Source organism: Gadus morhua, chromosome 7 (genome assembly GCF_902167405.1).
Source record: "Gadus morhua chromosome 7, gadMor3.0, whole genome shotgun sequence".
NCBI lineage: Eukaryota > Metazoa > Chordata > Actinopteri > Gadiformes > Gadidae > Gadus > Gadus morhua.
In genome coordinates, this window is record NC_044054.1 from 8,865,079 (window position 1) to 8,880,221 (window position 15,143).

The window sequence follows — 15,143 nt, forward strand, 5'->3', positions numbered from 1 at the left end:
TAAAGATGTTATATCAAGACATGCATCAATTCCTCTCAACACATAGGCCTGGCATAAAGGAAAGAGCAGTTTTTGTTGTGTTGAGTGCTTCCTATGTTGTGTTGGTCGTACTACAGAATGATTGATAGATTGTTCAGTGAAAAATACAGAACAACACAAGGAGAGTTTGGTTATCGGGACTTGAACCCATGTCGCAGACGAGATCATGTCTTTAGACAGTCTACACCTGCCTTCTACGTTGCGCCATTTACATTTACATTAAGGGCATTTAGCAGACGCTTTTATCCAAAGCGACTTACAATAAGTACATTTGTCATAAGAGGTGAAACAATATATCGCTGTCAGTACAGTAAAGATTTTCATAGAACCAAATGCATGTACAAACAATCGATACTAGGCTAACCCATTCCCTGTATACAGCAGTGATAGCAGCTAGTACTTAATTGTGTGCAGATGCTACACAATTAAGTACTATAAATAAGTGCCAGGACGTGCAACATACAATGGTGGCCGGAAGGGGCTGGGTGGCTATGCAGAGTCGAGGTGAACTCTGAACAGGTGAGTTTGAGTCTTTTGCGGAAGCTGGTGAGCAACTCTGCGATCCTGACATCGGCAAAGTCACAACTTTTCTCTGTTTTGGGACCTCAGTGGTGGACACTGAGGTCCCAAAACAGAAAAGTTGTGACTTTGCTGATCAACCTTTGCTTACTCTTAGCGATGGCGGTACCAGACGTCCAGCTGAGGTAGTTGAGCGGAGGGATCGAGCTGGGGTGTGTGGCTTTACCAATGTTTGGAGGTAGGCAGGGGCAGTTCCATTGACTGCTTTGTATGCCAGTACCATCATCTTGAATCTGATGCGAGCTACTACAGGGAGCCAGTGGAGGTCCCGGAAGAGGGGGGTCACATTGGAGAACTTAGGTTGAACTTGCGGATGTTTTAAAGTGCAAATCTGCTGGATCGGGCCACTGCAGTGATGTTTGCGGTGCAGGATAACTGAGTGTCTAGTACCACACCGAGGTTTCTGGGAGTTGGAGAAGGAGATACACTGATGTTCTCAACAGTGACCAGTAAGTCCATGTGTGGGCAATCTTTCCCTGGCATTAGGTGGAGCCAGTGGTGTAGTCTATTTTATTTTAGTTGGTATACTGTGATTCCCTCCCAGCCTCGTACAAACCCGTCCCACCGGTACGTGTACGTGTGTGGCGCTTATGGGGTGTCGCACCACACTCACCAACGCAGGGGTCTACAACCCGCTGATTTAAGAGTGTAACGATTATCAACAATCATGGAAAGCTGAATAGGTTTATCAGTTTTAATAACAGTATGAACAAATAGAACACAAAAATTAAAAGTTGTCCTTTGTATATCTATTGTAGCAATAGCACATGCTAAACAAGGATGAACTGTTTACAACCATGGCTAACCAGTGCATGAGTAGGAGATGACAGGAGGAGACTAATGTTTCAATATTTCACTTGCTCCAATTTTAGCTCTTACTGTTGTTATCTAACATACCATACAGTAATTGAATTGTGTAAAAGTGGGAAATTATTGCACCTTAAAAATGACCATGAATTAGCTATACTCTCATTTGCATAGTGATTAATATTATGAATTTCAATTGTGTATACCAACTGCATGTTGGCTGACATTTACTTAACTTTTTTCCCCTCCACTCTAACCAAGGATGCCTGTTTTTAAATTGGCCAGGGGTTCTGGCCAGGGGTTCTCATCTAGAAGTAACAAGGAGATACAGTGGGATTAAAACATTGTCTTCTGTTGACTACTTGTTATGTGGTTTACACATTAATATGGGAGGATTGGACACACACACACACACACACACACACACACACACACACTTTTCTGTTGTGTCTTTGATAGTCTCCGTAGCTCTGGTAGTGGCATCTGCTGCTGCAGGGTCAACTTGCAACAGCAAGTTGACCCTGTGTGTGTAGTTTGCTTTTCAAATTATAATGTTGAATGTTATTGTAGCCTGGGACAAACACGTGTTTTTGTTGTGTTTTTTATCGTTTTATCCAGTTGTTTTAACTGTTATGCCAATTGTTCCCGCATTTAACTTTCAATCTGTGTGGGTTGCTAATCACAGTGCAAGAAGGAGGGGCTCGGCCCGCCAACTAACATGCAGAGATGCAGGGGCAGCTTTGCGCTTCGTAACAGAGACAGGGCAGAGCGCGAGCGTTCAGGGGGAATTTTATGAATGGTGAATGTAGGAGGTAACTTCCCCTGCTAAAAGTATTTTATTGCAGTTATACCCAACCGGTATTTGCGAAAAATAAACACAGTAGTGAAAGATCTGTCACAAGATGATTTATACATATCCGGGCACATTTTTAAGTGGGTATACGCAAATCCTGGTGCGTTCCTAGTGGGTATACGGCGTATACCTGCGTATCACGTAGACTACACCACTGGGTGGAGCTCAGTCTTGTTGAGGTTAAACCTCAGGTGATGGGCAGTTGTCCAAATGCTGACATCTGCCAGGCATTCAGATATGCGTGTTGCAATCACGGCTTTGTCAGATGAGGGGAAAGAGAAATAGCTGAACGTCATCAGCGAAGTAGTGATAGGGAAAGCCGTGTGATGTAGTTACAGAGCCCAGAGATCTGGTATAGAGGGAGAACAGAAGAGGCCCCAGTACCGAGCCTTGAGGGACACCAGTTTCAAGCGTGCAAGGTTTTGACAAGGAGCCATTCCATGTTACCTGATAAGTTTTATTCGTCAGGTAGGATCTGAACCAGGAAAGAGCAGATTCAGCAATGCCAAGTTCGGCGAGAGTGGCAAGGAAGATCTGGTGGTTCACCGTGTCAAATGCTGCGGACAGGTCAAGGAGAATGAGAACCGATGAGAGGGACTCGTCTCAGTGGAGTGTGCCTTCTTGAAGCCTGACTGGTGAGGGTCAAGCAGGTTGTTAGATAAGAGGGTTAGGGTCTGGAGTGGAAGGGACAGGGAATCCAAGGAGGGGAGGAGGAGAGGGACGATAGCAGAGTGTCTGAAGATTCCTCGGTGGATAGTTGAGAGAATCGTTCTATTGAAGGTAGAGAAGATAGAACAGTTGAGGCAAACATACAGGGAGAGAGAGATTTGAGGTTACAGCGGATGGTGACAATGTGGGGACTAGAGAGGAGGGGGGAGAGAGGACTTCAAGGGGAGAGAAAAAGCAACAAAGTGATGGTCAGACACGGGGAGCGGGGTAACAGAGAGAGCAGAGGTGCGGCAGGACCTTGTGAATATCAGGTCGAGTAGGTTCCCGGCCCTGTGTGTGGGAAGAGAAGGGGAGAGTGTTAAGTCAAAGGAGGCGAAAAAGTTGGTTAATTCAGGTTGTTGAAGTCGCCAAGGATAACGAGTGGTGTGTCATTTTCCGGAAAGCAGCTGAGAAGGGCATCCATCTCGTCATAGAACTCACGAAGGGGACCTGGAGGACGGTAGATCACCCCAATGAAGAGCTTGATGGGAAGAGTGACAGTGACAGCGTGGAGTTCAAATGCAGAAATGCGCCACTGAGACGCACAGAGCAAAAAAAGTTATACTTCTTCTTTTATTTTCGTCTATTCTAACCTAGACTACAAGTAAAACCTTCAAGCTTTTTACTCTGTGCGCCTCAGAGAAACTGAGAAAAACGATGTTCTGATGGTCTTGCTGGAGATATGTTGCTGCAGCTAAACACTTTGCTGAGAGAGGGTGGTTCAGTTATTTTTGAATTTTATATCCTTAGACCATTTCCCAGTAAGAGGTGCCTCGGTGGGGGCGCTGTTTCCTATCTGTTCTGGGGACAATCCCGATTTCTTCCACGCTGGTTCATGGGAACAAGGGTCAACTGGAGGGATGAATTCTCTCAGAAGTTCATTTCGAATGATTGTCAGGGCAAATTAATTGTTGTGAATTAAGTCATTCACATCAATCAATTCACATAGACAGTTATTCACACTCATTCATTCACCATACAGTCAATCACACAAAATCATCCGAGGCAGGAATCAAACCCATGTCTCCAGAACAGATACTTAATAGCTCTATCATCTGCAACACAAAGGCACCAATAGTGACCGGCTGAGAGTTTATTGACTTGACAATTCACATGGCATTGATTCAAAAGAGCCAGCGTGTTTGAAGGATTACATTTTGACATAACATAACATAATAAACTGATACCTGCCAAGATCAACATTGTCTGTCAATTGCATGAAAACTTGCATAAAAGCTATTCAAATGGACATTTTTAAGCCATAAATGTGGAACCAAAAATGCGTGAATCACGCATGCTTTTATAGTTATACTAAGTATAACTATATAAAAGCATATAGTATTATACGAAAAAATCTATAGGCCTATGTATAGTAAAAAGGTTTTATTTATAGTATTGTTAAAGCACTAAATGTCAAGTAAAAAACGTTCATATATAGCCTAGTATAATTATATGTAAAAGCACTATATGTATAGTTAAACCCTTTTATGTAAGGGTTTATGTAGGCTATAGAACGCCGGCCATTATGTAAGGGATAATGTAGGCCTATAGAACGCCGGTCATAATGTAAGGGATAATGTATAGAACGCCGGTCATTATGTAAGGGATAATGTATAGAACGCCGGTCATTATGTAAGGGATAATGTATAGAACGCCGGTGTTACACCGAATTCTGCGACCCACCGAAAAGTGTAACCCCATGGGACGGATCTTTCCTTTCTTGATACAAACGTTAATTCTAAGCAGCATTTTACACGGTAGCCTTTAATAGGAAAAGGTAAAACAACAAATTAAACACTGACCCTAGCCATTGTATGGGTCTGTTATATTTTATTTATTGACGCCCTTATTGAGCACATTTAATAACAATGTGAGGGGGTGGGGGGAGATCTTATGTTTTATTTATGTTTTTTTTATAATGCACACCGTTTTAACTCATGCTGCTTGCATGTTGCAAATAATGTGCAACAGCGCCCCCTGGGGTGCACTTTTCGGAAGAATTTGGTGTTACACCGGGTTATTCAGTGCCGCTGCTAGCTATTTTGGGGCCCTAAGCATAACTCCTTTATGCCCCCCCCCCCCCCCCCCCCCCGAAAAAAATAATTGGTTTCTGCCAGTTTAACATTTTATTAAAACGCAAAAGTTAAATCTACTTTGTAAACACAGTTCACAGAACAGCCAAAACATGCATACAGTACACACAAGTATTGGAATGTCCAAAATCTTTTAAATTAAATAGTTATCCATAAATACAAACTTAAAACCAGAAGTATACAAGTAAGAACAATTCTTCTATGAAGCAAAGATTTACAAGCAGAAACTATTTACACAAATATTTACACACTTTACTTTGTAAACAGACTTGAGGCCCTACGCGCAGCGCGCGTTATGGGAGCGGCGGCACTGGGGTTATTAACCCTAATAGCCTGGGTTTATAATAACCAGAGACGTTGATACATTATCCCGCTTATTACACGGCTACTTGCCAAACTGAAAAAACAACTTCACACATTGTGTCTTTAACAATTTATTTGTTACCAGCATTCGTAGTGTTGATCAGCAGAAGAGCAGAGAAATAGTCAGCTGAAGAGGTTGATAAGTAGTACCAGTCAAATTATCTGTTTAGCCTTCAAAACGAGAGCTGATAAATTGTGAAAAATGCATTAAAAATCAGAAAACGCGGTTATATGCTATAGACCCTATAGAGTAGGCTATCTGTGGTATAAAGGATGGGACGAATTTCAAATTATTTATATGTAGGCCTACACCTTATGTTGAAAGTATGAACCGTCGCGATTCCCATTGAAACGAATGGCGTGGTGATTATTCTTTAAAACGAGAGCTGGTAGTGTGAAAAATGAATTAAGCTAATCAGAAAACGCGGTTATATGCTATAGACCCTAGAGTATCTGTGGTATAAATGCTGGGACGAATTTCGAAATATAAATATGTGCAATCAATAACGTTAGCTCTCTGGCTCGTAGCTGAGCGGACTATACCTCCCGTTGCCAAGTCGTAGTTAAGGTCCGTCCTATTGAGGAGTGAACAACATTTCCGTTGCATAAGAACCTTGTGGGAGGGTAATGATTGTTCCAGGTAGTAGTCAAACCCTCAGGCGTTACCAGGGAAACTAAATTATGGCTTGGGAAAAACTTTTTATTTGGATTGTAAAACACATGAAAATATGAATGAATGAATGATCTTAATTTATTTTCTTTAGCAAGTGACCGTGGTATAAGCGGGATAATGCCCTTCGAGGTGTCCAAAACATGTTTGATCGATCGTAATTAAAGGGGACCACTTTTTGAGGGAGATGAACTCAAACAGAGTATACATTTAATAAGCATGCAATACGAATAAGAAAAAGCATATTTATTAAAGTATTTGAATGGTTTTATTGTGTTGGCAAGCAAGAAGTAGAATAAACGGGATAATCACCTCAAGTTACGGCAATAAACAGTTTGATATGCCCGGCTCGTAGAAGTCTTGGGCGGTAAACCATCCAGGAGCCGGGCATATTAAAAAACAGTTTATTGCCCTGCCTCTCTGTGATTATCCCTCACTAATTCACCGCCGGAAGTTGGGAAGGGCCCATGCAAGTGAACGGAGCGTTCCTGCATTGAGGAGACCCGTGTAATACATTTAAGTAATCCCCACATATTCCATGCCATCCCTGGTAAAAACAGATTTAAATATGGGTTCAAATTGCGAAACAGAGATTTTCTAATCGATGATTTAACCTCATTATGTTGGCAAGCCAGAAGTAGAATAAACGGGATAATCACCTCAAGGTAGGGCAATAAACAGTTTGATATGCCCGGCTGTGTTTCACTAGGTAGTGAAAGCTAGTATAATATCATGTATAATGTATATATTTAATGTTATAATGATAAAACCACAGTAATGTAAAGTAAACATTACTGTTTACTTGACAGTGTTTCACTTGGTAGTTAAACACAGCTCAGATTAGTTTTAAATATACATTAATACATTTTAAGCAAGGTCAAAATCCAACTTGATACGATTTCTAAAACAGGAAGTATCACAAATTGCATTGCATATTGAAGCACAATGTAAACATTTATTCTTATAATTTTCTCATTTCCATAATTAAAAAATATAAATATATAGTGGAATTATATTATATTTGAATCAGATACAATTTAAAAATTAATCTCTTTCAGCATGACAATATAAAAACCAAGCAAACATCTCCAGAGACTCACAATGCAAAGAAACACACAATTCCTCACACCAAAATCTTAACATGCCTTATATATAAAAACAGGACACACAAACAAGCCACCACAAAGTAAACGCACATGTCTTAGTCACACACACACACACACACACACACACACACACACACACACACACACACACACACACACACACACACACACACACACACACACACACACACACACACACACACTTGAGATAGAAAGAGACAGATGCAGACTAACACACATAGCACATATACAAACACACACACCGTAATTACCAAAAACAGGCCATACACACAAACACACGCACACACATACGCATACACACATCGCACTCAAACACAAACATGCCTTGGATACAAAATAAGGACACACGCTGTCCGAGAACACAAACACATATGCCTCCACAAACATACATTCCTTCGATACAAACCCCCCCCCCCCATAGGCACTACATAGTAGTGTACAGGTGATAATGTTTCATTGAAACGACCGGTATCTTCCCCACGAGGGAAGATCTCTTAATAGAACGTTGGACTGTCTAACTGACAGCGTTTATGCATTTTCGGAGCGGTTAGGAAAAGCGCGTAGTAGTTGTGGCCCTTGATCAACTTCCGTACCTGCGGGGAGGGTAGAGGGGGGGGGGGGGTCACAGATTATCATTATTGGGCGAACAAATGAAAAAATGTTATTTTCTATATTCTTTTTTTACAGTCAGCGTTAGCGTGTGTGCAATCAACTCATTTATTTGTCGTTCAAATGAAGGCCAATGGTTTCCGAAGTTTGCTCTTTTAATCGCTTTCTAAGATATTCAAGTTTATGTTTCACAATGAATATCAAATCAGGCCTTTCATGGGCAGCAATGGCTTTCCATAAAAGGGCGTGGCCCAATTCAAAAGCCGATCCAATATATAAATAACTGCCAACAGAGACAGAGACAGAGAGAGAGAGAGAGAGAGAGAGAGAGAGAGAGAGAGAGAGAGAGAGAGAGAGAGAGAGAGAGAGAGAGAGAGAGAGAGAGAGAGAGAGAGAGAGAGAGAGAGAAAGAGAGAGAGAGGGAGAGAGAGAGAGAGAGAGAGAGAGAGAGAGAGAGAGAGAGAGAGAGAGAGAGAGAGACAGAGACAGAGACAGAGGCAGAGACAGAGAGAGCGAACCTTGTCCCGGACGGGGCTGTGGGGAACCAGGTGGGCGGGCTGTTCGTTCTCCAGGTTGCGGGCCCCCGGGTCGGCCCCGGCCCTCAGGAGTGTGTCCAACGGCGTCAGGGCGCCGGCGTCACGCGCCAGAGAGCTGACGATGTGCAGCGCCGTGTTACCGCTGTACGTCTGTAACAAGGCGCGGGGGGGGGGGGGGGGGGGGTATTAGTGTGTGCCGGGCACTACAGGTTGGTGCTTGGTATCGTGGTGCCACGCCGTGGCCAAGTTTCACGATTGAAATATGAAAACCTTTTAATAATCTTGGGCTGTACCTTGTTACTCTTTTTAGATTTATACTTTATATTTATTCTTTGCTTTGTTAAGGAGAGCTTGGGATACAAACATGTCATTACCAGCTAAGACTGCTTTGACTGTTATGTTGTGCATATGACTAATAAGATAACTTGACAGAATGGTATGCTAGGTTTTTGTCGGGATGTGCCGCCCCCACCTTGTGGTTGATGATGGAGGAGGAGGAGGGGTGGTGGAGGAGGAGGAGGAACAGCTCTCCCTGCGCCTCCTCCGACGCCAGGTGGAGAACCGTCTTCCCGTTCTTGCGGTCCTGTCGGATGGAAAGGGTTAGTTTAGAGAGAGAGAGAGAGAGAGAGAGAGAGAGAGAGAGAGAGAGAGAGAGAGAGAGAGAGAGAGAGAGAGAGAGAGAGAGAGAGAGAGAGAGAGAGAGAGAGAGAGAGAGAGAGAGAGAGATGCCTCTACTCTGGTTTGAATCCCTCTTGCCTGGGTGCCGCACTGAGCGCCCATGAGCAGCAGCGTCCTGACGCAGGCGGCCAGCTGCCCTTGACGACGGGCGATCTCCATGGCGACCAGCGGGCACCCCTCCCCTAGCCGCCGTAGCTCCCGGACCAGGGTGTTGTAGGAAGTCACCGCCACATGGAGAGGGGACAGGCCTACAGACAGACAGACAGGTCAGACAAAGAGAGACACAGACAGACAGGTCAGACCTTTAGGGGGACAGACAGACAGACAGACAGACAGACAGACAGACAGACAGACAGGTTAGTCAAAGAGAAAGACGCACACAGTCAGACAAAGAGAGACAGACGGACAGGTCAGTCAAAGAGACGGATGGACAGAGAGTTCAGACCTTTAATGGGTTGAGGGGAAAATTTGCAGAAATGTGAGGAAAACACAACAGTAGTGTAAGGAACGGTAAAAAGATTTCGGTTGATTTAAATCTGGACTTTTTTTCGGAGGCTGTGCGCAAATAAAATGCTAATTAGCTCATTCACAGAATGTTTAATGTTGGAATATTTGGGTCACATTTCATTTCCACGAAATATGTTAAAACCTTGCATCTTTATTAATCTGTGTATTTATTTTCTTACTTAATGCACATTTCAACCGGTTTGTAAGAATGTCGTCAACCTTCGTGATTTAACAGCTCAACGTTAGGAAAGGTTCATAGATGGGCAGGAAACGCGGTTTAATTTAATTCAGAACTTTTTTTCCCACGACTACGGCGCAAAAGAAGGCAGCTGGCTAATTGACAGACAAATATCAGGACATTTGAATTACATTTAATCTGACATGTTTCCTTGACATAAGTATTGTTATTATTTTGTTAATTAATTGTTACTTTAATTCGATCTTGATAAAGCACCACTCACCTTCGTAATTCAACAGCTCCACGTTTATTGGTTGGCAGTTTCCGAGGCAGAGGGTCGTTTGGATGATCTGTTAAAATTAAAATAGAGTGTAAAATATACAAAGCCTTTTAAGAGACATATTGTAAGAGGAGAGCAGAGAATACAATCGAGGAGGTGGATGTTTTCACCGAACACATTCTGAAAAGTGAATTTACAGGGATGATTTCTTCACAGCTTTGTAATCTACTGTTTCAATTTTTGTCTTTGCTCAATAAATTCACATTACGAAATATGGGAGGATTTTATATGAGGTCTACAATATGTGTCCATCTGAACATGCCCTTGTTTGTTATTCCATAGTCTCACTCCTTTCTTTCCATTATAAGCCACGGTGAAAAAAAGTCAGTTACCACACCAGCAGAATGTATCACCAATATCTGCATATTTGAAGCCTCTTCACTGCCTTGTCTTGTGTTGTGTCTTTGTATTGTAATTGTAATCACTTACTGTACTCACTTATTGTATGGCGTACTTAGTTATAGTACTTCGTTTTGTAGTGTCTTACCCTACCTATCTCTGTTGTGTACGGGGAATGGGTTAACCTAGTGATTGTTATCGCTTGGCACTTGGTTCTATGAACATCCTTACTGTACTGACAGCGCTATATTGTTGTTACTCTTTCTTATTACAAATGTAGGCTACTTATTGTAAGTCGCTTTGGATAAAGTTTCTGCTAAATGCCCTAAATGTAAATGAAAAATGACGATAAAATATTTGTTTGTAGGTATTTTTCATCCCGTTGTTGAGATTACCTCGAGGGTCAGGGCGTGGCCGTTCTCAGCGCACACGTGGAGAGGAGAGCGACCCCAGCGGTCCCTAATGTTGACCTTTGCCCCCAGAAGGAGCAGGTCCTGCACGATCAAAGGCTGGTTGGTGATCACCGCAATGTGCAAGGCACTCTAGGGAAATTAGATAAATAGAGTGTCGTCGGGCAGATTATTTAAGTCAGTCAGTCAGTCAGAAAAAGTATGCCGTTCTGCGCCGCCATCAAACTTTAAGTTATATTTGTCACGTGCAGACGGTCCCGGTGTTTTGAAGAGAGAGAGAAATGAAGGGAAATAACAAGTTTCGAAGTTTCGACCAATCAAGTTTGAGTGGGCTTTGGTTTTGTGTGGAAAAAACAACCTTGGAACCCACCAGCCATTGTCTGACAAAATTTTTTATTAAATTAAAGAAATGTAATGTTTTACTTTTTATCAATTTGATATTAGTTTATAGAGATGACCCAAAATTTTGTATAGACTTGTGAGATAGGAAGTTTCTGTAATACGGGCCCAGGTCTACACGAAATTTCGGCTTATCTCTCCCAGAAAACCAATTGAATTGTCGTCAAACGATAGCCAATGGTAAAACAATGATATATATAATATTTATGTAATTATACACATATGTTTATGTTCGACTATACATATGTTTATGTATATAACTATAATGTTTATTATACATAAACTATCCAAGTGTATGTTTCACTATAAATATCAAAACAAATCCTGGCCTTCCATTAAAGGGCGTGGCCTGGCCTTTCAAAAATCACATTAAATAACTGCCACTCCCGTGCCAATTTCAGTTAGCCTAATCTTTGAATCAGTTATTCATTCATATACTTTATCAGATTAAACCGTTTCGATGACCCCATCGATGCTACATTTCAATGAGCCTACCTCCTTAGGCAAAATTACTAAACCATTCATGTGATCTAAGTTAAGGCTTATAGCTATGGTTTCATGTCGACGCAAAGCGAGGATGTGTACGGACCCCTTCGGTCCTTGCAGACCCTCCGTGCATCTAACGCAAGGTCCTGACGTGCGGTGTGCCCCCCAAAAATGTTAACCTTGCGTCGAAGCGACACAGCAGCAAGGGCTCTGATTGGTACGCTCACTAAAACCCGACGCAGATCCAAATCAGTTTCAGGAGTGTGTCGAAGTGTCTGCGTGGTCCTTGCGTTGTGTCCAGTGGAAGTGGAACCATAACTGAGCCTTTAAAGTGTAGCCCTACAGACCTGACCGTTGTTCTCGTTGGTGTCGATGGATCCAACGCTCTTCTTAGCTAGAGCGTAGGCAAGAGCTCTCTTTCCCTGCGCCACGGCGATGTGAAGACATCTAGGAATGGAAAATGACAGGAGGAAATAAATCAAAAGGTTGTAAAGGGTCAAAAATTATATAAAAACACAACGTTTGTGTGTATCACTTTATGTGTGTGTCTTTTATGCTGGTCTGTGTGTATCTCTTTGTTAGTGTGCCTCTTTATTTTAGTGTGTGTGTCTATTTATTTTAGTGTGTGTGTTCGTCTTTATGTGTATGTGTGTTTGTGTCTGTCTGTCTGTGTCCATGCATGTGTGCTTGTCAATACGCGTGCGTGCGCGTCTGCCCACACAATCTCAAAATACGAGGCCATTTCACAACTTAAATAAATAAAACTCTTAACCACATACGTGTCTCCGTCTTCGTCCTGAATCCTCAAAAGTGACTCCGTCACGGCCCCCAGCCTCCCGATCTCGCGCATCACCTGCCACTGAAACAGGCTCACGGCTCGACCGACACTCTCCGGCTCCGCGGCGGGTAGGTCCAGGCCCCGCGGCGGAGAGCGCTCGACGTACGGCTGGCAGATCGTGGAAACACCGTCGTCGAAAAGGTCGCAGCGGGAGACTTTGCAGGGTGCTGCCTCGGCGGTTGACAGCGGATCGGCGCCGGATTTAAGAGCAGGGTTCGCAGGAGGTGGACGGTTACCTCCCCACATGTAGGGATGAGTGAGGGCGTCCCGGTGGCATCTCTGTCGCTTCGCCTTCATCCACGGAGAACGAGGAAAGAGTGAGAGGGACAGGGGTGCGCACAAGCACACACACACACACACACACACACACACACACACACACACACACACACACACACACACACACACACACACACACACACACACACACACACACACACACACACACACACACACACACACACACACACACACGTTTAGCGTTGTTTGGGGCGAAAATGAATAGCTTTTACTATAACGTTGCTACAATAAAATATAACAAATAGGCCTATTATTTGTGCATGATATGAAAAATAGATACGAAATAGAATATTTATTTTATTTTATAAATGTATTAAATTATATATGAATAATATAAATAAATAATTTTAAATCAATACAGATAGAAGTAGATATAAAAAACAAATGTAAAGTAATTGGTTACCGGTTGCGCCCCGGTGGTTCTCCGGTGCAGCTCGATGAGCTCTCGGACAGTCAGCCTGCTCCCGGTGTGGGTGTGGCCCCTCGCGCTCACCGTCTGGCTCATGGCCCCCCCGTGCGTACCCCTTGCGCTGACCGCCTGGCTCATGACCCCCCCGTGGGTCCGCCTCGCGCTCAAGGCCTGGCTCATGGCCCGGCCGTGCGTCCCCCTCGCGCTGGCCTGGCTCACCCGTGCGTCGCGCGGTAGAATAATCAATAATGCGCGGTGCCCTGCAACTATACGATCGACCAACTGCTTTGGGAGGGTAAAATAATAATTTAAAAAAATTAAAAATTAAAATAAATTCTAATATTAAATAATAACTTAAAAATAAAATAAGAATGATGTATGTATAGGCCTAATGTAATATTTTACATGACTGATACGAGCTGCTCTTCTTAGGTCCTGTCTGTGTTCCTGGATGACTGTTTAAAGGAATGAACCAGACGAGGCTTTAAGACGTCGAGTTGACACACCCGAGATTCATTAGAACTATTTCTTCATTCCAAACGTGACCGCACAAGATATCTGCAATATGAGGAAGGAGGAAACAGCGTTCAAAAAGAGTAAATCCAGTTTGCATTTTTTTAAGCACCTTCACGTGTTCACGGCGTGCACTTGGATTCTGGGCGGGAAAGTTTCGCAGATCTAGAGTCCAAAAAAAAAAGTATGCGACTGCCCCAAAACCATATGAACAAAAATACAACAGACCTTTAACTTAAAGTCTATCGGCTCAATTTTTAAATTGTATTAGATCCCTTAAATTAAATGAACCTTCAGTAAAGCTAGGCAGAATTTTGACCAGACCAAAGGCGCCAAAGGTGGTTTGAAACTCTTAACCCGTCAAAAAACAAAGGCATTTTCAAATGCTCCCACACAGATGAACGTTTACTCCCTTATTGAAGATGCCAGGCATGAGGAAATGTTTTGGGGCTTTACCAACTGTCAAAACAAGTTTGAACCAGGCTATGATTACGTAGCAGCAGGAAGAACATAGCATCGCATGCAAATGAAGTTACACAGTGGTTTAGCAACGGGTCTATAACCAGAGGCGGACTGAGTACACAGCTTCCTTACTTGAGTAAAAGTACAGATACCCCTTGCTAAATTTTACTCAAGTACAAGTAAAAGTACTACAGTCAGATGTCTACTTAAGTAAAAGTACTGAAGTACTTGTTTTTAAAAGTACTTGAGTATCAAGAGTACAAGAGTATGTTTTCTAAATATTGCATTACTACTGCCACAGTGCTTACATTTATGTATAGAAACGTCCTACATGGAGTTATGAAAAATGTTAACACCTTGGAGAATGTAAAAGGAATTGAAAGTAAAATCAAGTAATTTTCATATTTTTACCATGGCAATAGCACAATAGTATACAGTATAACAGTATACTCAAGAACATAAAAACAATTGCTCAGCTTACATAAATATGCAATATCAGAAAAGAAAATTCAGCTAACAATTCTATGTATGCGTGAGTTTCTCCGTTTTTTATCATCAAATCAACAATCGTCTCTCATCTAATTCTGACCATGGGGTTGGCTTTGGCGGAAAGCGAAGGTGATTGCTGATAGGCTGAAGGCTGTCCTAATCAGTTTGAGAGGGAATCACGTTTGAGAGGGAAACAACAAATTGAGGGTTTCCGTGATTTTTCTTTTCTCCTTTTATTTTTCAGGAGTAACGGGTACTCACGGTTATGGATAGAAATGTTACGGAGTAAAGAGTACAATATTTGCCTCTCAAATGTACTTGAGTAAAGTCATGAGTACTCCCAAAAAATGATACTCAAGTAAAGTACAGATCCCTCAAAATTGTACTTAAGTACTGTACTCAAGTAAATGT

The 15,143-nt window shown here is 42.5% G+C and overlaps 1 protein-coding gene across 1 annotated transcript; it reads right to left on the reverse strand.

Annotated features, from left to right (window-relative positions):
• Positions 1–7,389: 7,389 nt before the first annotated feature.
• On the reverse strand, positions 7,390–14,422 carry nfkbiz (nuclear factor of kappa light polypeptide gene enhancer in B-cells inhibitor, zeta). The gene is made up of 9 exons (XM_030362470.1): positions 13,263–14,422; positions 12,501–12,850; positions 12,069–12,168; positions 10,822–10,968; positions 10,031–10,097; positions 9,141–9,310; positions 8,857–8,967; positions 8,367–8,534; positions 7,390–7,832 (listed from the first exon to the last, which is right to left on the reverse strand). Exons 1-9 carry the CDS (start codon positions 13,446–13,448, stop codon positions 7,734–7,736), a joined length of 1,398 nt encoding a protein of 465 aa, XP_030218330.1. The 5' UTR covers positions 13,449–14,422; the 3' UTR covers positions 7,390–7,733.
• Positions 14,423–15,143: the final 721 nt, after the last annotated feature.